Raw genomic sequence first — 26,398 nt, 5'->3', positions numbered from 1 at the left:
TCCCAAAGTGCTGGGATTACAGGCGTGAGCCACCGCGCCCGGCCCTGGCTTCTGTTCTTACCAAGGCCACCCCACTACCAGTCATCCCGCTGCCCAGAGAGCAGCCAAAAGCAGTGAGCAACTAGCTCTGCATGGGGAGACCAGAGAAGCATCACTGAATCTGTCCAGGTTGAGCATGGGTCAGGGCCTTGGCCACCAGGTAGGCACCAGGGAGGAGGCAGACATTCCATACAGATGACACAAGCGCAGAGCCAAGAGGTGCGGTGTATCTGGGCTGGGAGCCTGGCTAGGACAGAGGAGAGGGCCACACACCCCGTGCTCCCACACCCAGGTCATCAGAGAAGACGGCCCTGGCACTTCTGCCTTCATGGGACCTTTCCTCCACTAAGAAATATTAAGAGTCATGCTTTTTCACTGTATTGGCATAAAGAAAACTGTATTAATATACATAAGAAAACATTTCCTTTGACCAGAAGTTGTTTTTTCCTGCTGACTTAAAAAATGAAATAAAATAACATTCACAGGCCACTAAAAGTACCGTGGGCCAGTGATATCAGAATTCCTGTGCCTGATGGATACATCGGTCCTGGGGCAGTTCAAGGGAAGGAGAGGTACACTGAAATAGGTAGAAAAGGGTCTCCTAGGAGGTTGCCCGGGTTCTGATTCCCCACCACAGACTTAAGAACACACTAGCTCCTAGGGGAGTTCCAAAGCCTGGACTCATTCATCACATACACGCAGCACGCCTAAGGGCCCCGCACAGTGGCGAGGTCTCCGCTCGCGGGACGCTGGCGCCGGCCACACAACGCTAGGCTGACTCCTGGTGCCTCCTCTGGACCGGGTGTGAGCTGAGGACTTCTTCAGTGCAACGTCTCACTGAATGACAGTCTGCCACAGCCACCAATGTCCAGGCGAGGAGTTTCCAGGACTGAGAGGCTGGCACTAGGCCACTGCTGGGAGGACTTCTGCGAAACCAGGTGCCCCCGAGAGCCGCTGTCCCCAGCCCGACTCCGACGCTGGGCTGGCGGGAGGGCGCGCCCGTGGCGTAGCTCCTGGCCGCCGCCGCTCCCAGGAAGGGCCCAGAGGCAACATCCCGGACAGCACAGCTGCACGAAGTCCGAGGCGCCGCGAGCCCAGGTAAGCTCCAGCAGGCGTCCGCAGAGAGTGCCAGGCGGCCCGCGAGCCAGGCCCCGCCCGCCCCTGCCCCAGGCGCGGCCCCTGCAGAAGGGCGCCGCGGGTGAAAGGAGGTCCTGGGGCGACCCCGGCCCCGCTCGCCGCCCCGCCCCCACACCGCCCCCATCGCGCGGCGCACCTGGCCGCAGCGGCTCGGTGACAGTGAGCACGAGCAGGAAGAGCAGTAGGAAGACGCCGCTGTCTGCCTTGGGCACCATTTATCCTCCGTTCATCGTCCCCGGGGCGGCTGCGTGACCCCGCTGGGAGGCCGGACCGAGCCGGACTGAGGGTCAGGGGACCGTGCCAAGCGGAGGGTCAGGCGGGGCTGGACCTGGGCGAGGCGCGGAGAGGCGGCGGGAAAGAGCTTCGGCTGGGCCGCGGGCTGGCGCGCACTCTCGGCGGCAGCCTCAGGCTCCGACTCCAGCTCCGCGCAAGATGGCTGCCGTCCTGCTCGGCTCCGCGCCGCGCCGCCCCGCCTCCCGCCCTCGACGCCGGCGCGGGCCAATGAACGCCAAGGCAGGGGGCGGGGCCAGAGCCACAGAACTTCCCCCCGAAGGGGGTGAAGCCTAAGGTCACGACGGCGGTGGGCGGGGACCTAAGGGCGGTGACTGAGGGGCGGGCTCTAAGGGAAGGGCGGGACCATACGGAGTTTAGGCGTGCCATTGGTTAAGCAGAGAGGCAGAGCCGGGGCTGGGGCCTGAGCGACGCGGCCTCGGAAGGGAGTAGGGTCTCTGGACGCGGGGTAGGGGCGGCGGGCGGGGGACCACAAGGACAGACATCGAAAGGCGCGGGGCATGGGGCTGGGCGCCGTGGGGTCGCGCGGGTGGGGAGCGGAGAGGACGAAGCGGGAACCTGGCTGAGACTCCAAGGGTCTTAACACCTGCAAGCTCAGGTCCCGTGAGCAGCCCAAAAGTGCGCCCCAAAGGGGTCTTTTTAAGGCCGAACCGCTGTGGAGGAGGGAGGGCCTGCCGGTTCTAAGGGTGGGGAAAGAGGGTCACCCTGTAAGGAACAGGAATGGCCTAAGGGAGTGTCAGGCAAAGAGATACTGGGAAGGCCAGATCCTGGAGACTGCAGCGAAGCCGGCTCCCTGGAGGACCTCCCTGCACAATGGCGAAGGGAAGGCCACATGTGCAGGAAGGAAAGCTAGGCAAAGAGGAGGCTCAGCGCCCCTGCGAACAGTGCTCCAAGTGCCACCTCTCACCTGTCATCACCAACAGGGTGAACCTTGGAGGGCAGTGTTGGCAAAAAGAGTCCAGCTCTGTAAAATATTTGAAGACATTTCTTCTGAGCCAATATGTGACCAATAGCCTGGGACACAGCCCCAGGAGATCCTGCAAGTGTCCACGGGGGTAGGGCTACAGCTTGGTTTTATACATTTTAGGGAGACAAGACATCAGTCATGTAAGGTATACAGTGGTTCAGTCGGAAAAGGCGGGACAACTTGAAAGTGGGGGTGGAGGGGGCTTCCAGGTCATGCGGATTGGCAGCTGGTTCAAAGAGTTTATCTAAAGACGTGGAATCAATAAAAGGGACTGTCTGGATTAAGGGATTGTGGAGACCAAGCTTCTTAGACAGATGAAGCTTCCAGGTATCAGGCTTCACAGAGAAGAAACTGTTAATGTTTCTTATTAAAAAGTGCTAGACTCGGCCGGGCGCAGTGGCTTACACTTGTAATCCCAGCACTTTGGGAGGCCGAGGTGGGCGGATCACGAGGTCAGGAGATCGAGACCATCCTGGCTAACACCGTGAAACCCCGTCTCTATTAAAAATGCAAAAAATTAGCCGGGCGTGGTGGCGGGCGCCTGTAGTCCCAGCTACTCGGGAGGCTGAGGCAGGAGAATGGCGTAAACCCAGGAAACAGAGGTTGCAGTGAGCTGAGATTGTGCCACTGCACTCCAGCCTGGGCGACAGAGCAAGGCTCCATCTCAAAAAAAAAAAAAAAAAAAAAGTGCCAGACTCCTGGGCACAGTGACTCACGCCTGTAACCCCAGCACTTTGAGATGCCAAGGTGGGCAGATCACTTGAAGTCAGGAGTTCAAGATCAGCCTGGCCAACACGGTGAAACCACGTCTCTACCAAAACTACAAAAGTTATCCAGGCATGGTGGCGCACGCCTGTAATCCCAGCTACTCAGGAGGCTGATAGCAGGAGAATCACTTGAACCAGGGAGGCAGAGGTTGCGGTGAGCCAAGATCACGCCACTGCACTCCAGCCTGGGCAACAGAGCAAGACTCTGTCTCAAAAAAAAAAAAAATTAAAAAAGGAAAAATAAATAAAAGGTGCCAGACTCTAGTTAATTCTCTCAGGAGAAAAGACCTTGAAAGGGATGGGGATTCTCTACAGAATGTAGATTTTCCCCACAAGAAACAGCTTTGCAGAGTGACTTCAAAATATGTGAAAGAAATCTGTTTTACAGTAAAATACTTGTTTCTTTCCGGGCCTGCTGTCATGCTGGTATCTTACTGCCAGAGAGTCTGTTGTCAGTCTTCAAGTCTCTGTGTCGATGTTACCATTGCTTAGCTGTGCCTGAAACCTGAAGGGAGGAGGGATAATGAGGCCTGACTCCCACTTCCTATCACAGCCTGAACTAGTTTTTCAGGTTAAGTTTGGAATGCCCTTGGTGGAGAGGAGGGGTCCATTCAGATGGCTAGGGAGCTTAGAATTTTATTTTTGGTTTCCAGGAGACAGTAGTTGGGGTGTCCCCAGCAGGAAGGAGAAGGAGGCTGTCCGGAAGAAGGAGCGCCCAGAACGCACAAAGGCCTGGCAGTGGGCAGTCAGGGTTAGGGAAGAAGGTGAAGGAGCAGAGAAAAGGGGGAAGGGCCATGGCAGGTAGGAACCCAACCCAACCTGAGTGACATCCAGCCTGCACTACCAAGTCATCCCTGAGGGATCCAGGGTTCCACTTGGCTCTGTGAGGAAGGGGTGTTCACTCCCTCTAGGTGGATGAGGCCAAAGTCAAATCCAAGGCTAGGATAGTCGTGTGACCCCTACTCCCCTAGGGCGTAGCCTGGAACAGGTGCCGGACGCAGAGCCTGGCACAGCAGCAGGGCTCCACTGCCAGAAGAAACAATAGCCACTGTCCAGTGCTGCCCCTGCTGCTTATACTGTCCTCAGAGCAGCCACCAGTGCTCAGGGTGGCATCCAGGCCCCGCCTTTGGCCCCCAGCCCCAGGTCTGCCCTGGGAGCCCAGCCAGGGTTGAGAAAAAAAACTAGTTCATCGAGTGCCAGGGAGCCCTGCCCAAGGACATGGCGTGCAAGATGTTCCACCAACTCTCCTTGGCCATTAAGTACTGCCACGACCTGGACATCGTGCACCAGAACCTCAAGTGTTAGAACCTGCTCCTCCACAAGGATTTCAACATCAAGCTGTTCTACTTCAGGTTCTCCAAGCTCTGCCTGCGGGATGACAATGGCCAACAGAGATTAAGCAAGACCTTCTGTGGGTCGGTGGCATATGCAGCCCCTGAGGTGCAGCAGGGCATCCCCTACTAGCCCAAGGTGTATGACATCTGGAGCCTGGGCATGATCCTCTACATCATGGTCTGCAGCTCCATGCCCTAGGACGACTCCAACATCAGGAAGATGCCGTGTACCCAGAAGGCGCACCATGTGGACTTCCCACACTCCAAGAACCTGACAGACGAGTGCAAGGACCTCATCTAGTGCATGCTGCAGCCCAACATCAGCCAACAGCTCCACATCCATGACATTCTCAGCCAATGCTGGGTGCAGCCCAAGGCACAAGGACTGCCCTCTATGGTCATCAACAAGGAGGGGGAAAGCTCCCGGGGAACTGAACTCTTGTGGACCCCTGAACCTGGCTCTGCCAAGAGGTCTGCCACCAAGCTGGAGTCTGGGGAAGAGGCACAGCCCAAGAGACAACCTGAGACAAAACCTGAGGGGTTGGCAATGCAAATGTCCAGGCAGTCGGACGTCCTAGGCTTCCCCAGCAAGCCGTCAACCAGGGAGAAAGAGGAAGGGCCCCCCCAAAGGCCTCCAGAGATTCGCATCCAGTGAGCATTTGTGGCCCAGTATGCCAGCAGTGAATGAGATGGAGCTCACACCTTCAGGCCCAAGCTCTGAAGAAGTCAAGGCACAAACCAGAGAAGGAAGACAGTCCCAGATGAGCCGCTGTTTTCATCAGTTTCTTCTCTCTCCCCTTGAACTTCATAACCACATTGCTAAAAGAGCAATAAATCACTATATTAATGCAGATGCCAAAGTGAATGTCTTTGCCTCAGCTGACTAGTCCTGGGCTCCCCTCCACGGGTTTCCCACTCAGATTGTGCTATGATTCCTTCTTCACTTGGGAAAACACATCCCAGCGTGCCCAGCCCAGACCATGACCTCAAGCCCGTGCTGGGGCTGGGGCTGGGAGAGACCTGGAGGGGCAGGGGCCAGAGCCGAGAGGTGAATGAGGAAGCTGCTGCCTCAGAAGGGATGCCCCCGAGTGCGGTGCTGGGGTCAGGAAAGGACAGGGAGAGGACAGGACCAAGAAGTGTGCCGAGGCACCCCTGCAGAGGAGCGCAGGCTCTGTGTACAGTTGGGACTGAGGGTCTGGGCAGACCTGCCCTCTGCAGCCCCACAAGGCTGCCAGTGGGGGTTGCAGGAGGCTGCAGAGGACAGGTGGCCAGCCTCTCAGCCACTCCTGAGCTCCCTACCCTGCTGGGCAACTCGTTCATTGTGCTCTGTCCACCACAGGCCCCGTGTCCAGCCAGCACCCAGCTTTCGACAGTGCCGGGGTCACCCCACCCTGTGGTCACTCTCCAGCCCAGGAGAAGTAGGAGGCTCTGCTGGATGGCCCAACCACACTCCAGCCCAAGCATGTCCCACAGTCGTGTGTGCTCTTGACCACATCTTATCCCCATCCTAGCCTGTCCCCAGGGATGACACCCCTGCCAGCATTAGAAGTTGACACTGGCAAGTAGGATAGGCCAGGCAACCACAATGCATGCCTGGCCTGAGGACAGGGAATGCTGACCATCGGAGCCCCACAGGGGTCATGAGCCTAAAGTTGGCACCACTGGCTAAGTGTGCTGCATGGCCTGTGCATATCTTAGGCAGGGCTACCTCCCCATGGCCCCTTTCTCCTCGCCCCACTGTGGACAACCTTATGTGGGCCTAAGGCTTGACACACACACAAAGGACAAGCGCTTTCAGAATCACCTTTCCCATGGCCTCTAAGTGGATGGGGCCAAAGTCAAACCCAAGGCTAGGACAGTCGTGCGACTCCCACTCCCCCGGGGCGGCGCCTGAAGCAGGTGCTGGACACAGAGAATGTCAGAGCAGAGGAGCTCCACTGCCAGCAGCATCCATGATCACTGTCCACAGTCTACCTATGGTCACTTCTCTACCTCAGGAAGACCCCAACCTCAGTCCCCTTGGAGAAGTAGGGTCCAGTGAGAGCCTGGACCGGCCCTCCTTGCCCTCCTCAAGTCCACCTGCCTCCTCATGCTCCCAAAGCCCCCTTCCACGTGGTTTAATTTCAGGCCTCCACCCCAACCCTCCCACCACCTCCAACAGTGTCCAGAGCCATCCCCCACCCAGCCTGGCTCCCACTGCCCAGCGGGGAGAAACCTGCCCTGGCCTCTGGGGTCCTCCTGTGGCCCAATGCATCCTCCCCTGGCCTCTGGGCACCAGGCCTCACCACTGTGCCCCCATCACACACATGGCCCATAATCATACAGGGAACTTGCCCCTGCAGACTCTGTCCAGCTCTCCAGGCTCAGCTGAGGGGCTGAGGCCTCCATAAAGCCTTCTAGGGGTTCTCAGCAGCCTGCCACTCTGTACTCTGCCAACAGGCCTCGAGGGGCCACCCTGTTCTTCCCACCAAGAAACTCATGGTGGAGAGGAAGCCCAGAGTGCCGGGATGGGGGCCCGGGTGGGACATCCTGAGGAATGGCTCTTGGGCCCTCCTCCCCAATTATCCCCACAGACCTGCGCTGGTCCTCAGGGGAGTGGCCAGCAAGCAGGTCTGGGAGCTTCACTGTAGCTCAGCCAGGTGAGCCCGGGTGGGAGGGGCTGCGGGAGGAGTTCCTGCTCTGCGCTTTACAGCTGGAAACAGCTCAGAGAGAGTGTCTGAGATCACACTGCCCAGGGCAGGAGGCCCAGGTGACCCCTCCACAGGTGGCCTCGCCATGCCGGGCGACTCCCATAGGTGGCTCAGCCCTGGCTCAGACCCCTTCAAGGACCCTCGGAGGTGCTAGGACCAGGACCTCAACAAGGCCCTCCATGGCCTGTCCATGTTCCTGCCAAGCCACATCCCTTCAAACCATCACATGTAATAGCCATCCTCATCCCCCTCCACCTGGCTCGTTCCTCAGACCTCAGCCTTCCCCAGCTTCCCAAAGTCCAATTCCCAGTTCCCTGTCCTCACAGCACCATGGTTCTGAGGCGTGGCACAGCCACCATCGTGCATACACACTTGGTGTGATTGAGCCTCCCTCGCCTCTGGGGTCCAGGAAGGCATGGGTGGTCTAGCTCATCAGTGTACCTCAGCACCCAGGGCAGACCCTCAGTGCCTGGGGGACAAATGGGTAAACAGGTATCTACTTTATAAAGGAAAGGAAGGTTCAGAGGGAAGTGGATTTCTCAGAGTGTGCAGGTACCTGGCTCACAGGACTGCATCCCTAGGAGCAACGCTGGAGGTCCCCAGATCCAATCCAACCCTCTCCGTCAAACACACCAGGAGTCCCGGCCCTGTGTGTACTTCCTGGATGAAGCAGCCCACTCCATGCCTGGGCAGCTCTGCCTCTGCAATGTTGACACCTGCCTCTTCTGGCACGTCCCCCAAGGACCAGAGAGGCACTCGGGGGGTGAAGTAGAATGCACAAAAAGAGGGAGAAGGCATTGGTAGAGTCTAGCAAGAAGGCAGATATCTGGCCAGGGCACGGTAGCTCATGCCTGTAATCTCAGCACTTTGGGAGGCTGAGACAGGCAGATCCCTTGAGGCCAGGAGTTCGAGACCAACCTGGGCAATAGAGTGAAACCCCATCTCTACTAAAAAATACAAAAATTAGCTGGGCATCATGGTGCGTGCTTGTAATTCCAGCTGCTGGAGAGGCTGAGGCATGAAAATTGCTTGAACCCTGGAGGTGAAAGTTGCAGTGAGCTGAGATCGTGCCAAAGCAAGACTCCATTGAAAAGAAAGGAAAGGAAAGGGAAGGGAAAGGGAAGGGAAAGGGAAGGGAAAGGGAAGGGAAAGGAAAAAGGAAAGGAAAAGGGAAAGGGAGGGGAAAGGAAAGGGGAAAGGAAAGGAAAGGGCAAGGGCAAGGGCAAGGGCAGGGCAAGCAGATATGCAGAGAAATGCCCCAGATAGGGCATTTAGGGGAGCAAGGGAAAGGGTCAGGGGGTGGTAAGTGGGAATTCTCATGCTCCTGGGTCCTGGCCTACAAATTTTCATAGCCAGCCCCTTCTAGGACAAAAAAAGGAGTGAAGTGCTGGTCATTTCAGCCATAGAGACTCCCAGGAGAAAGGAAAGCATCAAACTAAAGCTATTAACCACCGATGCTACAAAGAGCTTCGGGTGGGACTCTGGGAGGCTGTCACTGCTGGAAGGCAGTCACCGTGGGCACATCGGCCCATCCTGCTCATCTGAGCCTCTCAGCTTGGCATCCTGACTTTGGCTGCCCTGTTTCTCCAATCTTCCCTAGTGACCTCCAGACACAGGGTGCTCCCTGTGTACTCCAGACAGAGTGGGTTCACACAGCCATGTCAGGGCCAAGATGTCACATCTGCCTGACATGTCCTGCCCCTCTTGTCAACCCCATGGAGTCTGTTGATTCCCAGCACCCCAGCTCCAACATCACTTCCTCTTTGAAACCTTCCAGGACTAAACCCCACCTGGGAGCAGGCCTTCCTCCCTCTCCCCTGAACGCTGAGCACACAGCTCGTCTGTCCCAGCCACTCCCTGTGGACCCAGGATGCCTGTGATGGATGACAAATGAACATCCGTCCAAAGCACCTGAGGAGACATGTACAGGATGCCACATTTCCGAAAGCACAAATCCACACAGCAGCCCTGACACAGGATGTTCACACTGTTTCCAGGTGCAAAAGGCAGCCCAAGATGCAAATGATACTCAGTGTCAGGGTTCCAACAGGCGACTGCTGCTCACTCCACACAAAGGCCCAAACTGACATGACTCAGAACTCCCTCCTCACCCAGGTGCCTGCTCTTCCCAGTGCATGGCCTGGGTGCTATCAGCTCCAGGATTCCCCAGCACCAGGGCCCATCCACTGACAGACTAGCAAACAAGACAGACCTGACCTTCTGTCTCCTGCTGATCCCGAGGCCCACCCTGGCCCAGCCTCCTCTCACTTGGTCGAAGGCACTGGCCCCCACCTTCATCACAAAGCCAGTTCTACTCTGTCTCTCTCTCTGCCACTGACCATCTTAAAACACAACTGGGACGGCCCTTCTCCTGTCCTGCACCTGCAGCGGCGGCCTGCCACTTACAGAAAAAGCCCCGACTCCTTCACTTCCCTCCTCCTTCCCAGCCACTCTCAGAAAAAGCCCTCTCTTCTCCCAAGCTCTCTGCTGCCCAGGTGCCTTCCTGCCGCCTCTACCCAAGGGAGGCCCTGCCCCACCCCTCAGACATGCAGGCACCTGCCCTGGACCCTGGACACCCAGTTGGCATGTACTGCAGCCCTGACCCACCCATACACAGGCCCTTGCTCGCTGGAGCAGCAGCGACTCACCTGCCCGGCTCTCTACCCTGAGGGGCCTGCCGCCTCCGCTCCCAAACACAGGGCCGCTTTCGTCTACCAGGCTTGGCACCACTGCCAGCCGGACTGGTCCAGGGCAGTCCCTCCCAGGTACCACTGTTTCCAGAACCAAGCCAGGTCCAGCTGCATTTTCTTGAGGCCCAATAACAAGCAGCAGACAAACTAGGAAAGAAGGGAATTTATTACTGTAACTGCATACTGGAGATAATTCCACCAGACCAACTCCAAGTGTTACGATTTTCTGTTTATATAGGTTGGGGTTATATGTCTACGTGCTAGCAATCACCTAAGTCTACTGGTAACTGATTTTGTTTCAAGTAGGTCAGAGGCAAAAAAAAAAAAAAAGCTTGCTAAGTCTGATCAAAAGGGGCCCACTGTCTTCAAGGCCTGTCTACTGTGGTACGGGTGTGATTATTTCGATTTTATCTCCTTTACAGCTTGGTCCAGAGAGCTGCCTTAGACTATTCAATGAATCTATTCAAACAGCTGCCTGTTACCTTGACTTGTCTTCAGATTTTGTCGACCCGAGATGGGTCCTGGCACTAGGAATGTAAAACCGTTCCTATTATTTTGGCTGGCTCCAGCAAGAAAGAAGCCCATGCAAGGCTCCTACTGACTGTATGTTTCATTTCTAGCTTCGATGTTTGGGCACTAATTTCCCTAGATTTAACTATGTGCTCAATGTTAAGGCAGTGCTATGGAAATCTGTCTGTGTAACCGGGGTGCTATGCAGGCCTGTCTGGGTGACTGTCAGGGAGAACTGTCCTGCCACACCAAGGACACAGCCCAAGGGGGGCTTTTTTTCATAGCCCAAAGAAGCTGCAGGAAACCCACCCTAGTGAGACAAAGATCAACGCAGGGTCGGTCCCCACAGCCAGGTGATGGAAACAGGCTGGAGGGGGGCCGCCTCCCCTCCGGCCTGACTTGTGTGACAGACAGGGAAACCAATGCAAGCAGCAGCAGCAGGGTTACCACAGTCCTGTCTGGGGACAGGCTTCCTTCCAGCGGGTGGGGAGCGGGCGCTCCTGCCAGACCAGCCTGGCTTCCATGGTTCCAGGAACCCTGTTCCCCCTCAGCCCAGTCCCCGCCCCCACTCCTTGGCTTTATGAGTTCATTCGCTGAAGTCACCCAGAGACAATGCTGAGTGTTCCACCCCTGAGTTGAAGCCCAGCCCAGCCCAGCCAGACACCTCCCGGTAGTGTAAATGAGGACAATGCCCGCTGGCCCACGTGACGGGGGGATGTAGACGGCAGCGGCGCCAGTCGCTCCTGGCACCATGGACGATGCCACAGTCCTAAGGAAGAAGGGTTACATCGTAGGCATCAATCTTGGCAAGGGTTCCTACGCAAAAGTCAAATCTGCCTACTCTGAGCGCCTCAAGTTCAATGTGGCTGTCAAGATCATCGACCGCAAAAAAACACCCACTGACTTTGTGGAGAGATTCCTTCCTCGGGAGATGGACATCCTGGCAACTGTCAACCACGGCTCCATCATCAAGACCTACGAGATCTTTGAGACCTCTGACGGGCGCATCTACATCATCATGGAGCTTGGCGTCCAGGGCGACCTCCTCGAGTTCATCAAGTGCCGGGGAGCCCTGCACGAGGACGTGGCGCGCAAGATGTTCCGACAGCTCTCCTTGGCCGTCAAGTACTGCCACGACCTGGACGTTGTCCACCGGGACCTCAAGTGCGAGAACCTTCTCCTCGACAAGGACTTCAACATCAAGCTGTCTGACTTCGGCTTCTCCAAGCGCTGCCTGCGGGACAGCAATGGGCGCATCATCCTCAGCAAGACCTTCTGCGGGTCAGCGGCATATGCAGCCCCCGAGGTGCTGCAGGGCATCCCCTACCAGCCCAAGGTGTACGACATCTGGAGCCTGGGTGTGATCCTCTACATCATGGTCTGCGGCTCCATGCCCTACGACGACTCCGACATCAGGAAGATGCTGCGTATCCAGAAGGAGCACCGTGTGGACTTCCCACGCTCCAAGAACCTGACCTGTGAGTGCAAGGACCTCATCTACCGCATGCTGCAGCCTGACGTCAGCCAGCGGCTCCACATTGATGAGATCCTCAGCCACTCGTGGCTGCAGCCCCCCAAGCCCAAAGCCATGTCTTCTGCCTCCTTCAAGAGGGAGGGGGAGGGCAAGTACCGCGCCGAGTGCAAACTGGACACCAAGCCAGGCTTGAGGCCCGACCACCGGCCCGACCACCGACCCGACCACAAGCTTGGAGCCAAAACCCAGCACCGGCTGCTGGTGGTGCCCGAGAACGAGGACAAGGTGGAGGACAGGCTGGCCGAGACCTCCAGGGCCAAAGACCATCACGTCTCCGGAGCTGAGGTGGGGAAAGCAAGCACCTAGCATGATGATGACCCCGTCGTGTGTGGTGGGGGTCGTGGTGGGGGGGGCATGGCGAAGTCGGCCTTCACATTAACTAAGTAGGCAGGTAGGATCTGAAGAAGGCACAGGTGCAAGTAAAATTCGTCAATTAAACCACTATTTTGATTACGTTCCATTAGCTTTCTTCCACTTAGTAGCAAAGACGTTCTTTACTGACCACCAAATAAACCACAGGGTGTGTACAAGCATCAAGAGTGCCCAGTGAGGAGTGTTTTTCTCTGGGACTCAGCCAACCGCCCCACCTGACACACAGTGGTCTCCGGCCTAGGAGCACAGGACAGGTGCTCAGGTACAGGCAGACTCGTGGTGTGGCCTGGCCTTGTGGGGGACGAGAGGGCCTCTGCCAGGGTCCACCTGCCAGGCCCACACTGTCTCCCTCTGACCTGGCCTCCTCCTCAATGCCCTGGGGCTGGCCAGCTCCAGGGGTCCACGACTCCCCCTGGCCTCCTGCAGTTCAGCCCACTCTAACCTAACCCCACTCCCTCAGAGCCCCTCGCTCAGCATCCTCCTCTTCCTCTATTTCCCGGAGTCATTTGAGATTTCTGTCCTCAGCCCTCAAGTTCCCTGCCCAGTCCTCCAGGGGCAGCCCCAGCTGAGACCTCCCGGTGTGCCCTCCCCACCCAGTGGCTCTGCAAGCTGCTCAGCAGCCGTTGGTGATGGTGCACTGGCCTGTCTTTTGTGCTTCCTGCTGTGTCACCCATTGCTCCCAAAGCATGCGGCCCACTTGCTGGCCAAGTGCTCGAGGTGGTCAGCACCTAGACAGTGCTCCTCCCCCTCCCTCCCCACTTCCTGGGGACTCCCTTAGGACAACATGCACCCTTTCCTATGGGATAAAGCACCAAAGGCCCCACATCCCCCACCCATTAAGAGTCCCATCCTACCTGTCCAGCAACCCTACATCCACCTGCAGGTCCCAGGGCACATCTGGAGCTCAGCCACCCCAGGAACTTGCAGGAACTCACTATCGAGGAACACAGGTTAGCAGTGGCCCCAGGTAGGTGGCAGAGATCAGGCCCTGCACCAGCCTCCAGAGAACTTCAGCACTTAGGAAAGGCGTGAGAGGACCAGAGAAGATCGCCTAGCACAGGCTGGGTACATGTACACTCAAAACAAGAAGGATCCCAGTGTGAGCAGAGGCCAGGTGTGTCCCTGAGCAGTGAGACCCCCACCCTGAATGCACAATCTGTGCCCTCCACTTGAGGTCTGGGGGCCAGATCTTGGTCTTGGGCCCACCTGGGCCCCTCTACCTCTGCAGAAAGCAGGCACAGGACCGTCAGGCCACCAGACTCCTAAGGGTCAGACACCCATATCCTTGGCCAATGGGCAAGTGTGCCCGCAGTGCACAGAGGACCTGCCAGGTCTGCATGGAGCCTGGGGCCCACATTACTGTTATCTGGGAGCTCCTGTTGGTGGGAGAGACAAGGTGAGGCCAGGGCCAGCAGCATAAGATGGGCAGTGCCTACGGCAGAGAGGTGAGCGGGACAGTCCCACCCCATGAGCTGGAAGCCAGGGCTGGGAGAAGGTGACGGCTGAGATCACCTGATATGCAGCCCCTACACAGTCCTATAACCAGTGCACCTCACAGCAGGCAAGCCCAGAGTGGAGGCTGCAGACCTGGGCCCAGAACTGCAGGTGAACCTGAGAGTACAACTTCCAAGGGCTCCATTTCTCCTTCACATCCCCCCAGAGGAGCAGAAAGCACAGGAGGATGTGAGCTCAGCTCAGAACACAGGTTCCGGGTGCTGCAGAAAGCGATGCCAGAGTCATCCGGTGCCCCCACAGCCACCCCACCTGCAGCTTCCTCACCTGGGGGGCCCCTCGCTTCAAGCCCTGCGGTCCTGAGACACGATGTAGGCCCCAGGGCAAGGCTAGGGCTTGTGTGGGGAGCAGGATGGAGAGGCAACCCCCAGACTGTACCAGGTGTTCTTTAATGACACTTCAAGGGGCCAATTAAACAGCAAACAGCTTGGCAAGGCCCTGGGATGTGGCGTGGGCCTGTGCGTCCTGTGCCAGCCTGGCCCCAGCACAGCCCCTTTCTCCAGTGGCTCCTGGTGTAGTAAATAGCTTTGGCCCAGGCCTGGGCCCCGAGAAGGCTGGAGTCCTCTGCTGGGTGTACAGCTGCCCTGCAGGCTCCATGAAGCGTCTATGGGCCCAGCCCAGGCCTAGCTCTAAAAGAAGTCCGAGGCTTTGCGCCGGGCAGGGAGCTGCAGCAGGTTGTCCGTGATGGAGGCCGGGTCCTGCGTGAGAGGGGTGCGTGTGGCAGAGCCAGGCGCTGGTGTGCTTGTGGGGGTCTGTAGCCCACTGGCCGGGGTCTTGAGGTGGGTGGAGCGTGCTGGGGATGGTGTGTAGCTGGCCCGCAGGGCTCGGTCTGTGTACTTGCTGGCCGTCCTGCTCACGAGGCGCTGTAGGGCTGGGGACATGGCTGGGTTCAGGCCTTTGGGAGTGAGGCTGGGGTGAAGGGATGGACGAGAGAGGCAGGGTTAGGTGGGCTGAGAGCTGCCGGCAGCAGGGCCTTCCTCGGCTCCCAGGAAGAGCCTGGACAGAGACACAGTCACTCTGAGCTGAGGAGGACGGCACTGCCGGCATGGCGGCAAATGCGGGGGATCCCTGAGGTCAAACAGCAGCACTCAGGTCAAACCTGAGGTCAAGGCCGGGCGCGGTGGCTCAAGCCTGTAATCCCAGCACTTTGGGAGGCCGAGACGGGCGGATCACGAGGTCAGGAGATCGAGACCATCCTGGCTAAAGCGGTGAAACCCCGTCTCTACTAAAAAAATACAAAAAAAAAACTAGCCGGGCGAGGTGGCGGGCGCCTGTAGTCCCAGCTACTCGGGAGGCTGAGGCAGGAGAATGACGTGAACCCAGGAGGCGGAGCTTGCAGTGAGCCGAGATCCCGCCACTGCACTCCAGCCTGGGCGACAGAGCGAGACTCCGTCTCAAAAAAAAAAAAAGAAAAACCTGAGGTCAAACAGTAGCACTCAGTAGCACTGCCCTTGGCTGTGGGGGCTGGGGTGGACCCCCAGGCCTCTGAGAGTTGGAGTCCCCACCCCGATTCAAGGGGAACGATGGCCGTCTCCACAGGGCTGATGAAAGCTCCCAGCAGGACCACATGCCTAAAGATGCCTCTTAGGGACGGGCCAAAGAGGACGTGGAGGAAAGAGAAGATGGAGGGGGCCTCTCATCCTGTCCATGTGTGGCCGTGCTCTGGATAGAGGAGCTGCCACAGTACCCACTGCAGAACCCCACAGACCTGCCCTGGACTCTGCCGCATGGGCCATGCCTCCACACTGTCAGGGCAGGGGCCAAGCAGGAGCAGGCCAGAGCTACCCTCACACTTCCCCACCAGCCAGGCGGCCCCTCACCTGGCCAGATTCTCCGTCACTCTCCGCAAGGCTTCCTGCTTCTTGGCCCGGTTCTTGGCGGCAGCCTCGTTGGCCATCTTCAGCCCCAGTCGCTCCCTGCGGCCCGGCTCCAGGATCTACAAGGTAGCAGGCGTGTGGGTAGCTGTGCCAGGCCTGCCACATGCCAGGCAGCCCCTCACACAGAAAGCCACTGTGGTGGCTGCCAGCCTCTCTTTGTTGCCTACAAAACCCCCACAACCCACCATCATCTCCCACTAAAAGCCCCTGGAAAGCCCCCAACCCCGCCTGACCTGCCCAGGGCCCAGCACTCCTCACCTGTCTTCCTGTTCCTCCCAAAGCCATGACCTCTGACAACCTCTCAGGAACAAGAGGTCTGTTTTAACGTTTCCCTGATTATCGGCGTGAACATCTCTGTCTTATCGGCACTCTGTATTTTGGGCGCTTCCCCACGTGTCTGTGGCCTATTTTACTCTCAAGGGGCTCATTTTCTTTTTCTGCTGCTGTCACTCAGAAGACCCTCGCCAAGACCCTGTGTCAAGTCAACTGCGCTACACCGTGCATATGTGTTTTCAGTTATTTGCCCTTGTTTCACTTATAACATTTTCTGCTGTATTTGTTATTTTCATTTGTGATTTCTTCCTTTGCTTTTGTTTAGAGAGTCCTCCCTAACTTAAGATTAGACTACAGGCTGGGAGTGGTGGCTCATACCTGGAACCCCAGCACTTTGGGAGGCCAAGGCAGGAGGATCACTTGAGCTCAGGTGTTGGAGACCAGTCTGAGCAACATGACGAGACCTCTTTTCTACACACACACACATACACAAAATTAGCTGGGTGTGGTGGTGTGTGCTGTTAGTCCCAGCTACTCAGGAGACTGAGGCTGGAGGGTCACTTGAGCCCAGGAGCTCAATGTTACAAGGAGCTACGATTGCACCACTGTTCTCCAGCCTGGACAACACAGTGAAACCCTATCTGTTTAAAATAAATAAATAAATAAAGGCGAGGCATGGTGGCTCACACCTGTAATCCCAGCACTTTGGGAGGCTGAGGTGGGTGGATCACAAGGTCAAGAGTTCGAGACCAGTCTGGCCAACATAGTGAAACCCCATCTCTACTAAAAATACAAAAATAAGCCGGGCATGATGACGCATGCCTGTAGTCCCAGTTACTCGGGAGGCTGAGGCAGGAGAATCACTTGAACCCAGGAGGTGGACGTTGCAGTGAGCCGAGATCGCGCCACCACACTCCAGCCTGGGCAACAGAGCGAGACTCCATCTCAAAAAAAAAAAAAAAAAATCAAACTAGGCCAGGCGCGGTGGCTCAAGCCTGTAATCCCAGCACTTTGGGAGGCTAAGACGGGCGGATCACGAGGTCAGGAGATCGAGACCATCCTGGCTGACACGGTGAAACCCCGTCTCTACTTTAAAAATACAAAAAAACTAGCCGGGCGAGGTGGCGGGCGCCTGTAGTCCCAGCTGCTCGGGAGGCTGAGGCAGGAGAATGGCGTGAACCCGGGAGGCGGAGCTTGCAGTGAGCTGAGATCCGGCCACTGCACTCCAGCCTGGGCGGCAGAGCGAGACTCCGTCTCAAAAAAAAAAAAAAAAAAAAATCAAACTAAATACTCGCCACTATTTTCTTCTAGTTGTTTTATGGTTATTGTTTTTACATGTAACCTTTTCACCTTTCCAGAATGTATGCTGCTACACATCCTAAGGACCCAGCTTCCTTCATTTCTAAATACTCTGCTATTCAGTGCAATTTGAGTTGCCATCTTTATCGAGCCCTAAATTCTGACTCATGATTTCACAATTTCCGTTGGCCTGGAGACTCGGGAAGCAGTGGCAGGCGCACCTTGGAAGCACCTCAGCCCTTGCCTTATGCTCTCACATTTGACAGCATAGCATCCTCTTCATTATCCCTCTCGCATGCCTGCCTTAGTTATCCTTGCATCCCAGACAATTCAGAACCAAAGTAACCAAAACCTCTCCCCATGTTTTGTCTGGACATGGGTTACCTCTACTAAGTACTCTGGGGAAAGCCCCGCAGTGGTACGGGGAGGCCTGTTGCACCTGACCCAGCCCACGAAGAGCCTCCCCTGGTTTGTGCCGGTTCTCACACACTCCACCCTGACCACTCCTACAACACCAGGCTTGAGCCGTGTCATCCAGCGTGCCCCAGTCATGTTCTGTAACCAGGGGCCTTCCTCTGCAAGCACACAGCCGCATCCCGTGGTCCTCAGGCCTGCAGAGCTCCTGACGTGTCTGTGACTATCCTCCCTCACTCGTGAACAGCACCCGGCCTCCAGGATCCACAGGGCCCAAGCCACTCCCTGCCTTGGTGTCTCAGCCCTCACACCCCCAAATCCCTCTGTGACAGGTCCACCCACCCACACCTGCCTTCGGTGCCCTGGCATTCAGAAAAGCCAGCACTCTGCCTGTCAGCAGCTGGGGGCCGATTCCAGTGCTCAGTCCTGAGCCACAGGCACTCAGGGCTCTAGAGGTGTCCACCCCGGTCACACACGGTTCCCCCATCACCACGACCCACCTTGAAAGCTGGGCCCGGTGTCCTGTCCACGTAGGGGGTTTCCGACCCTTCAACTCTCAACGGTGTGTTCTCAACCTCCCCCCAGGTCATCATTGGGGACTCGTTCACACCTGCAAATAAAGAGCCCAAAACCGTCTCAGGCCAGAGGACTCCCCACCACCCTCCCCTCCAGTCACAGCCTGTTCACCCAATGTGCATCCCAGCTAACATGAATACAGGCAGCTAGCCCATTCTCCTTTCCCAGGACTCTGGAACCCTGGCACCTCCATCCTCCAAAAGGGAAATGCCAAGCTCCTAGCAGGCCCGAGGCAGGCTCAAGGCCCTACAGCCATGTGCTTAGCCTACGAGCCTCTGGGAGGTCTCCCCCAGCCATGCGGGAGGAGACACTCAGGCCTTCCAGGGCTCCCAAACCTCCTAGAACCCCGGACAAACCTGTGGTGCCTTCACATGCCCTGACCTGTGACACAGCACCAGCACCCAAAAGCACAGAGGCCAGACTGCAGGAGGGGCACCCATGCATGCCACGGGACCACCTGAGTGTCACCTGCCCCCTGAGGTGCCGAGCCTCCCTCCCTGCAGTGCTAGGTAGACTTAGACTCATAAGCACTGTGCACACACCCCCACCTGCTGACATCACAGCAAGGACCAGGACAGAACACATCACCCCAGGACATCTCGGGTCAGGTCTGCCTGAGAGTCCAGCCCGCCCATGGCCCCAAGCAGCCTGGACACCTGGCCTCTAAGGCCTTGTACAGACAGGAGACCAGGTCCCTGAGTTACACAACGTGTGGGGCAGGCCAGGTGGAGGCCGAGAGTGGCCAGGGCCGACTGAGAAGCCCACCTCTCCCAGGGAGTCCCAGCAGTAGGCCACTTGCCAGTGGGCACTTTTCTCACCAGGGGCAGGAGAAGGAGTGGCAACAAATCCAAATCCACCCACTCGAGGGGACTCCTGGGGGATCAGCTCCTTGCCATCAGGGCCCACCTTGCCCTGTTTGTGCTGGAACAAGCAGAGAGGCTGGCATCAGGGGGACTGCAGCCCACGCTCGACAGCGGGCTAGTGGGCAAACACATAGGAACATGCTGGAAACACTTCCTCTCCTCAAGGCAAGGCTGGGGCTCTGAGGTTGGCGGCCTTCTTGGAGATAGAGAGGGAGGGCCCCTGCCCCAACCACCCCAAAGACTTTGAGGGCCTGTCAAAGTGGGCACCTGAGCGAGGGAAGCCCCTCCTCCCATCCAGGGAGGTGCCAGGGCTCAGCTCCAGCTGCGCCTATCCCAGCGACTCCAGAGGATGCTGATGCCAGGCCTCTGCAGGGGGCAATGCTGACGACAGACAGGACTTACACTCTAGTCTCTTCCTGCCTTCTCCACTTCAACCGTGTGACTGCCACAGTCACTGTCAGAGTGTCCACTCATCTTGCCCCCAGACTCAGACAGCCTCTGCTCTCTGCCAACCCAGGCCCTGTCTTACCCCAGCCACCCCCGGGGCCTGGGCTCCCTCTGCTACTCGCTGGCTTCCCTGCCTGGCGTGTGCGCATGCAGCGGCCAGCCTGGACTCGCTCCCAGCAGCCCCTTTTCTCTCATGCCCCTGCCATCAAGGGAGCTGGCACAGATCTGGACCTACAGAACGTGTGTGACCAAGGCAGTGTTCAATGGAAGCCCACTGGGGCTGAGGAAAGACTCAGGACCCTGCCACACAGGGCCGCAGATGGTTCCACTCACTGAGCTCCGCCAAGCTCAAGGACATGGGAGAGATCGTGCCTACCCCCAGGCAGCCCTGCCCCGCCTGGCGCATGTGACCCTGCTGACCCGCCACTCACCTGGGCATTGAGGGCGGCTGCCTGCTGGAGCTGGCACCTGCTCAGGGCTTGGCTGAAGGGATCCCTAAGGAAGCGCGTGTTCTTATGCACCACCTGCCGGGGCTTCTTAAACAGCTGCTCCTCATCAGGGACACCTGGCAGAGGAAGCAAAGGTAGCAGCAGGTGTCAGAAAGGCAGCAGCCTAAGGAGCATGAGGAGCTCGCTTCTCGGCCAAGTCACTCCCAGATGAACAGAAGCACTGAGCAGAACGCAGGCCCTGGTGCTGCTGGAGAGGGCCTCACTCACTGCTGGCCTCACTCACTGCTGACCTCACACAGACCTGTCCACTCTGAGACAGACCAGTACCCCTCGGAGGCCCAAACTGCAAGGGGGCACGGACATACACACCTGGAAGCCTGCTCCAAACACAGAGCCAGACACTCGCAGCTCTACCCAACACCTCCCCATCTGGCTGCCAGGCCCGCTGCTTACCCTCTGGATAGTACATGAGGGAATTCTTGGCCTTGTACTTCCAGGTCTCCACACCGGCCTGGCTGCTCTCGATGGCCTGGTGCTCTGCTGACGGGAGTTCAAGATTATCTTTCTGCCTCTGCAATCACATGGGGAAAACTGATGGTCAGAGATGCCCCTGGGCATTGTACCCACGGCCCTGGGGCTCCCCCAACCACCACAGAGAGTGCCTACGCCTATGTGACACCCAAGACCCCAAAGACACCTTCTCAAACTCCTCCTCAGCCTGGTAGAGCCAAGCGTGGCGTGCCCGGCTCCTCTCCTTGGCCACCTCCATGATCTCCTGGAAGGAGGCATTGTCCTCACTCGTGTAGCGGCTCAGGAAGACATCTAGGCTGGGCAGTGGCTCCTTCTCCTCCTCCTCTCCAGCCTCTCCTGCTTAGGGGTTGCGGGAGGAGGAACACAGCACCCTTTGCAGTCAGGAAAGAGGACGACACCCAGGCCCAGGAATCACAGCCCCCAACATGCAGTGCTGGAATCCTCTCCCCTGGTCCTGGCTTCTGCCCATGAGAGCCTACACTGCCAAGGACTCCCCATGGGGGCAGAATCCACCCACTCTGACTGCCCAGAGAGCCTTCAGGTGGTGCTCTACAGATGCAGGGCTAGCTCCGCCCATGTGCTGGATGCCAAGGGAATTACATAGTCTGATTCAGACTGGAGGGAGCAACACAGGAGTTAGAGTAAGAGCTCGTGATCACAGGCAGGCTCCTCCCCCACCAAAGTGGTGCCAGCCCTGTGGGATGTACCTCCAAATCCTCGGGGGCTCTCCCTCACTTCCTAGGATTTCCTTACTAATTTAACCACTCTTCTCTTCCCAGTACCTGTACTACAGGTGGGTGGTCATCGCCTAATCATCCTGACCTGAGAGCCAGCCCCAATTCCAGGGACCCCATATGACCCGGTCCTCTGGATGGGGCCTCACAGGTGCTAAGCCACAACCCCAAACACCTCGACACCAAGCCTGCCACCATGGAAAGTGGTACCCCCACTGAGGTGGTGCCCTGGTGCTGCGTGTGGTGGTGCAAACTTCAGTGGGGCCACCTGGAGAGCTTTGCCTTCAAGTCTAGTGACAGTCCTGACCACCTGCTACACGCGAGGCTATGCACAAGGCACAGTGGCTACAAGTTCAAGACCCAAGGGATGAGGACAGGGGTCAGAGAGATAAGAAGTGAAACCCCATTCATCTCAGAGAGATAAGAAGTGAAACCCTGACCATCGCTGAGACCTGCAGAAGTGACTCCCTTTCTGAGCCTCAGCTTCCTCACCTGTAAATGCGATGATGACTCCTACCACTTAGGTTCTGAAAAGGATTCCTGTATTTACTGGCATGTAGGTGTATAGGTATTGAAAATCTGCAAATTGGCTACGTATGATGGCTCACACTTGTAATCCTAGCACTTTGGGAGGCTGAGGTGGGAGGATCACTTGAGCTCAGGAGTTCAAGACCAGCCTGGGCAACATAATGAAACCTCATCTCTATAGGGAAAAAAAGGAAGAAAAAAATCTACAAATTGTCCTGTGATGCACAAGCTACATTTCAACAGATAATCAAGTTTCAAGGACAACAAGGACTGTGTTAATGGCCGAAAAAGCTGAATTGTAAAGCAAAAAATATCATGTTTGTGCAAACATACAACACATCTGTGCTGTTCCAGCACACTGGAGTCTAGAAACTGATAGGAAAGAGCATCTCATTCGTCCATACGTGCACTGACGTTCTACTACTGATTAAAAGAGGGCCTGACCATGCGGAAGTCCCATGGCGTGCAGAACACTTACATTCAACAGGACTCGGAGTGCCCTTTCCTAAACGGACTCCCCCATCAAGTCACAATGTCACCATATAGACCTGTGTGTCCCAGCAAACATGCTGAAGATGACAACTTTCATCTGTTCCACGTGTACCTGTGCAAGGCCCACAATACCACGTGTGCTGTTCCCAACACAGCATACGGATGAAAGCAAAATAACGCTTCTGCTCTTATGCAAGTGATGCCAATTAGGGAAAGAGACCATAAATAGTAATCCCTTTAAAATGTTATGTCTCGGCCAGACGCGGTGGCGTAAGCCTTGTATATTAAGGTATAAACCTGTAATCCCAGCACTCCGGGGGGGCCAAGGCAGGCAGATCACCTGAGGGCAGGTGTTCAAGACCAGCAGGGCCAATATGGCAAAATCCCGTCTCTACTAGAAAATACAAAAATTAGCCAGGTGTGGTGGCAGGAGCCTGTAATCCCGGCTATTTGGGACGCTAAGGCAGGGAGAATTGCTTGAATCCAGGAGGTGGAGGTTGCGGTGAGCTGGGATCACACCATTGCACTCCAGCCTGGGTGACAGAGTGAGACTCTGTGTCAAAAAATAAAAAATAAAGTAAAATAAAATAAAATAAAATAAAATGAAATGTCTTGTGATGAAAAACCAAAGCCAGGCTGGAAGCCACAGAGCACCAGTGGTGTTGTGACTTTACAGTGGCAGGTCAAGAAAGGTTTCTCTGAACAGGTAACATCTATACAGAGATCTATAGGAGGAAAAGCAGCGAGCCATGCAGTTATCTGGGAAGCAACCAATATGAAGGAAACAAATGGAGAGGCCCTGAGGCGTCTTCAGGATAGTGACAAAAGGGGCCTTCCAACATCCATGAAGCCCACAGGGCAGGGCTGGAACACAGCCGAAAAGCCAGTGAGAGCTAGCGAGAGTCCCATTTCACAGAGGCGAGTCACGTGTGGGAGCTGGACCCAAATGTTTAACAGTTAGACCAACGTCCTTTGACTTCACAGGCTACTATTTAGGCAAGACCCCTCAGGAACAAGATGTGACCTGCAGCCCTCTGGAGCACCCCCTCAGGGCCTCACAGGCTAAGATTCCCAGGCAATCCTGACCAGGTGACTGAAAGAGGGCATCCTCACTCACCATCCTCCGGGCCTCGGCCGCGGGGCCTGGGCTTATTGCCCACCACTCCAGTGCCCGCGTGCACCTCAGGGGTTTCAAACGTGGCTGGAGTCACGTCTAAGGGAAGAGAGGGGGATGAGAATTAGAGTAGCCTGAAGCAACAGTTCAGCAGGCTTTCCCCTCTCCACTACCCACAGGGTCCTCATACAGGGTGGCGGGGGCTCCCGGGACATCTTGCCCAAGGCAGAGCCAAATTTGATGGCAATCTGGCGCATCCGTTCCAAGTCTCCATTCTCCTCGGCTTCCAGGTACTCCTTCTGTGCCTGGAGCTTCTCCACATCAGGAAAGAAATCCCTTTGGATGACTGTCTGGAGGCCCTGCAAGGAGAGATCAGAATGAAGGTCAGAGGCTGGGCACAGTGGCTCATGCCTGTAATTCCAACACTTCAGGAGGCCAAGACAGGTGGATCACGAGGTCAGGAGTTCCAGACCAGCCTGGCCAACATGATGAAACCCCATCTCTACTAAAAATACAAAAAATTAGCCAGGCATGGTGGCAGCCACCTGTAGTCCCAGCTACTTGGGAGGCTGAGGCAGGAGAATCGCTTAAACCCGAGAGGTGGAGGTTGCAGTGAGTCGAGATCATGCCTCTGCACTCCAGCCTGGGTGACAGAGCAAGACTGTCTCAAAAAAAAAGAAAGTTTGAGTTGCCGTCTGGGCGTTCCTGCCTTAGAGTCCACTCCTTCAAATTCTGCTTCCCCAGTGATTGGGCCTGGCTTGAGGGAGCTTGAGGGCACTTTCTAGCCAGGTTGAGCATCCCATATGGTTGCCATGCTGCAACCTCTAACATCACTAAACACTCTTCTGATGTCCGTGAAACTCTTCTCTCTCGCCCTTGCTAACTGGTCATTCTCATTCTCCATTGCTGGCTGCCCACCAGCCAGACCAACGTGGGTATTATCACTTTCATTCCACACATGACTTTCTATTTCCAATCTAAACCTTTTTCCTGGCGGGGCATGGTGGCTCACGCCTGTAATCCAAGCACTTTGAGAGGCTAAGGCGGGAGGATCATCTGAGGTCAGCAGTTCGAGATCAGCCTGGCCAACATGGTGAAACCCTGCCGCTACTAAAAATACAAAAATTAGCCAGGCGTGGTGGCGGGCACCTGTAGTCCCAGCTACTCGGCAGGCTGAGGCAGGAGCGAGACTCCGCCTCAAAAAATAAAATAAAAACAAACCTTTTTGCTGAGTAACTTCAGCCAGTCACTAGCACCGGCTGAGATTCCCAAGTCTGCACCTCCAGCCAGACCTTGCTCCCGAGCTGCGAATTTGGGCACCCAACCGTCCGTTAAAGCCACTCATCTACATATCCCAAAAGGTGTCCCGAATTACACAGGTCTAAAACCAAACTAACTTCCGCCAATCCCCGTTTCAGCTCCTTCTGTGAGCTTGTGGTGGGGCGACGGAGGTCCACTCACTCGAGATGCTGTTACAACTGCAGGCTTTTTCCTGGAACCCCAGCATTCATACTTGATGCCACCGCTCTTTAGAAAGCCCTCTTTGCCACCATCCTTCCAGTGTGTCAAACTCTTACACTTTAACAGAAAATCTTATTTCCCTGACCCCCGTCCCACAGAAAGAGAACCGCTCCCTCTTTTCCCTGACAACACTGCTACAGCCTCTTCCACCACAGACGTCTTCCTCTGCCCTGTTTACTTGACTCGTGGGACCGTCCACACCCCAAGGGCAGGGACTCCGGCTCCTCCACTTCCAAGAGGAGACGGAGCGTCAAGACCCGAGAAAGGGAACCCGAGGGGAGCGTGAAGCAGGGGAGGGGCCCAGAAGTCGCCGGCGTCCGCACCGAGGTCGCACCTCAATATACTCTTCCTCGTCCAGGACCCGCTGCTTGCTCGTCGCAGCCCCAGCCTCTCCCGCCTCGCGCTTCCTCGGGGGCCTGGACGCGGCGGGGAGCAACAAGGACGAAGCTGATGCGCCCGGAGTCTCCATCGCTATCCCAGGAAAAACCTCGGGCACCCCAGGCGCGTCACAGGGTGGAGGGGGCGGGATTGCATCATTTGCGCAGGCGCCTCCAATAGTTGGCCAATGGAAAAGCGGTGGCTCTACAAAGCCAGCCCGCGCTCCGTACTGACGTCACTATAAATGCTAGACATTATGGGAGTTGTAGTCTTTGTCCTGCCCCGCGCTATTCATGCTTGTCAATGCTGTGAACACGAGGTGGTGCTGTGGAGGTGGCGGGGGGCGGGTGCTATGGGGCGTGTTCTTCACGCGAAAAATTCTAGCTTTACGGTGCCCAAAGGCCTTAGAATTCTAATTTCCCACAGGTAAGAACTATGTATGCTTCGAGATTATTCAACAAAAATACACACGAGGAAATGTGCTTATATAGGAGTTTCAAGCTTTATGCAAAAAAAGGGCCTTAAAACAATTTTTTTTTTTTTTTTTGAGATGGAGTTTCGCTCTTGTTGCCCAGGCTGGAGTGCAATGGTGCGATCTCGGCTCACCGGATTTCCCGGGTTCAAGGGATTCTCCTGCCTCAGCCTCCCGAGAAGCTGGGATTACAGGCATGGGCCACCACGCCCAGTTAATTTTGCATTTTTAGTAGAGACAGGTTTTCTCCATGTTGGTCAGGCTGGTCTCTGGATCACAGGCGTGAGCCACCGCGCCCGGCCAAAACAATCTTTTTTTATAGCTATCTAACAAAAGATAAAAGAAAGAACAAGACAGTGGATCAATTAAGAAATGTCTAAAGATTATTCTGAATCCCAGCACTTTGAGAGGCCAAGAGGGGCGGATCACCTGAGGTCAGGAGTTCGAGACCAGCCTGGCCAACAAGATGAAACCCGATCTCTACTAAAAACACACAAAAGGCCGGGCGCAGTGGCTCACCGCCTGTAATCCCAGCGCTTTGGGAGGCCGAGGCGGGTGGATCACGAGGTCAGGAGATGGAGACCATC

General features: G+C 56.4%; 3 protein-coding genes and 1 pseudogene across 15 annotated transcripts in view; 2 read left to right on the top strand and 2 right to left on the bottom strand.

Annotated features, from left to right (window-relative positions):
- DGCR2 (DiGeorge syndrome critical region gene 2) overlaps positions 1–1,622 on the bottom strand; it is an 82,038-nt gene extending 80,416 nt beyond the window's left edge. For all 10 annotated transcript variants that reach the window (XR_013399584.1, XR_013399586.1, XR_013399585.1 and 7 more), the window contains exon 1: positions 1,313–1,622. Coding sequence is in view for 7 of the 10 variants with exons in the window: in XM_077950861.1 (XP_077806987.1) it covers positions 1,313–1,391 (79 nt within the window). In the remaining 3 variants the exon portion in view is untranslated. The remainder of the gene's footprint in view (positions 1–1,312) is intronic.
- TSSK2 (testis specific serine kinase 2) lies at positions 732–12,490 on the top strand. Its single transcript, XM_001104572.5, has 2 exons — positions 732–1,137; positions 10,338–12,490. The coding sequence occupies exon 2, from the start codon at positions 11,177–11,179 to the stop codon at positions 12,263–12,265; it is 1,089 nt and encodes a 362-aa protein (XP_001104572.1). The 5' UTR covers positions 732–1,137; positions 10,338–11,176; the 3' UTR covers positions 12,266–12,490.
- On the top strand, positions 3,996–5,320 carry LOC719017 (testis-specific serine/threonine-protein kinase 1-like; annotated as a pseudogene).
- ESS2 (ess-2 splicing factor homolog) lies at positions 12,402–25,469 on the bottom strand. 4 transcript variants are annotated; one of them, NM_001194280.3, is given in 11 exon segments: positions 12,402–13,199; positions 13,690–14,752; positions 15,664–15,779; positions 18,207–18,316; positions 19,101–19,203; positions 20,024–20,157; positions 20,495–20,612; positions 20,739–20,908; positions 23,444–23,539; positions 23,631–23,799; positions 25,296–25,469. In NM_001194280.3, coding segments are annotated over 10 exon segments (1,431 nt in total). In that variant the 5' UTR covers positions 25,431–25,469; the 3' UTR covers positions 12,402–13,199; positions 13,690–14,472.
- Between the last annotated feature and the right edge of the window lie 929 nt (positions 25,470–26,398).

The sequence above is a fragment of the Macaca mulatta genome, chromosome 10, assembly GCF_049350105.2.
Source record: "Macaca mulatta isolate MMU2019108-1 chromosome 10, T2T-MMU8v2.0, whole genome shotgun sequence".
Lineage (NCBI taxonomy): Eukaryota > Metazoa > Chordata > Mammalia > Primates > Cercopithecidae > Macaca > Macaca mulatta.
This window is presented reverse-complemented; position numbering and strand designations above follow the sequence as displayed.

Excerpts from the sequence above, each read along its gene's own strand:
- TSSK2 (XM_001104572.5), top strand. The coding sequence starts at position 11,177 with ATGGACGATGCCACAGTCCTAAGGAAGAAGGGTTACATCGTAGGCATC.
- ESS2 (XM_077948613.1), bottom strand. The coding sequence starts at position 25,430 with ATGGAGACTCCGGGCGCATCAGCTTCGTCCTTGTTGCTCCCCGCCGCG. Across the intron at positions 23,800-25,295 it reads ACGAGGAAGAGTATATTGAG|GGCCTCCAGACAGTCATCCA; the intron begins GTGCGACCTCGG and ends CTCTCCTTGCAG. Across the intron at positions 19,204-20,023 it reads CAGCCGCCCTCAATGCCCAG|CACAAACAGGGCAAGGTGGG; the intron begins GTGAGTGGCGGG and ends TGCTTGTTCCAG.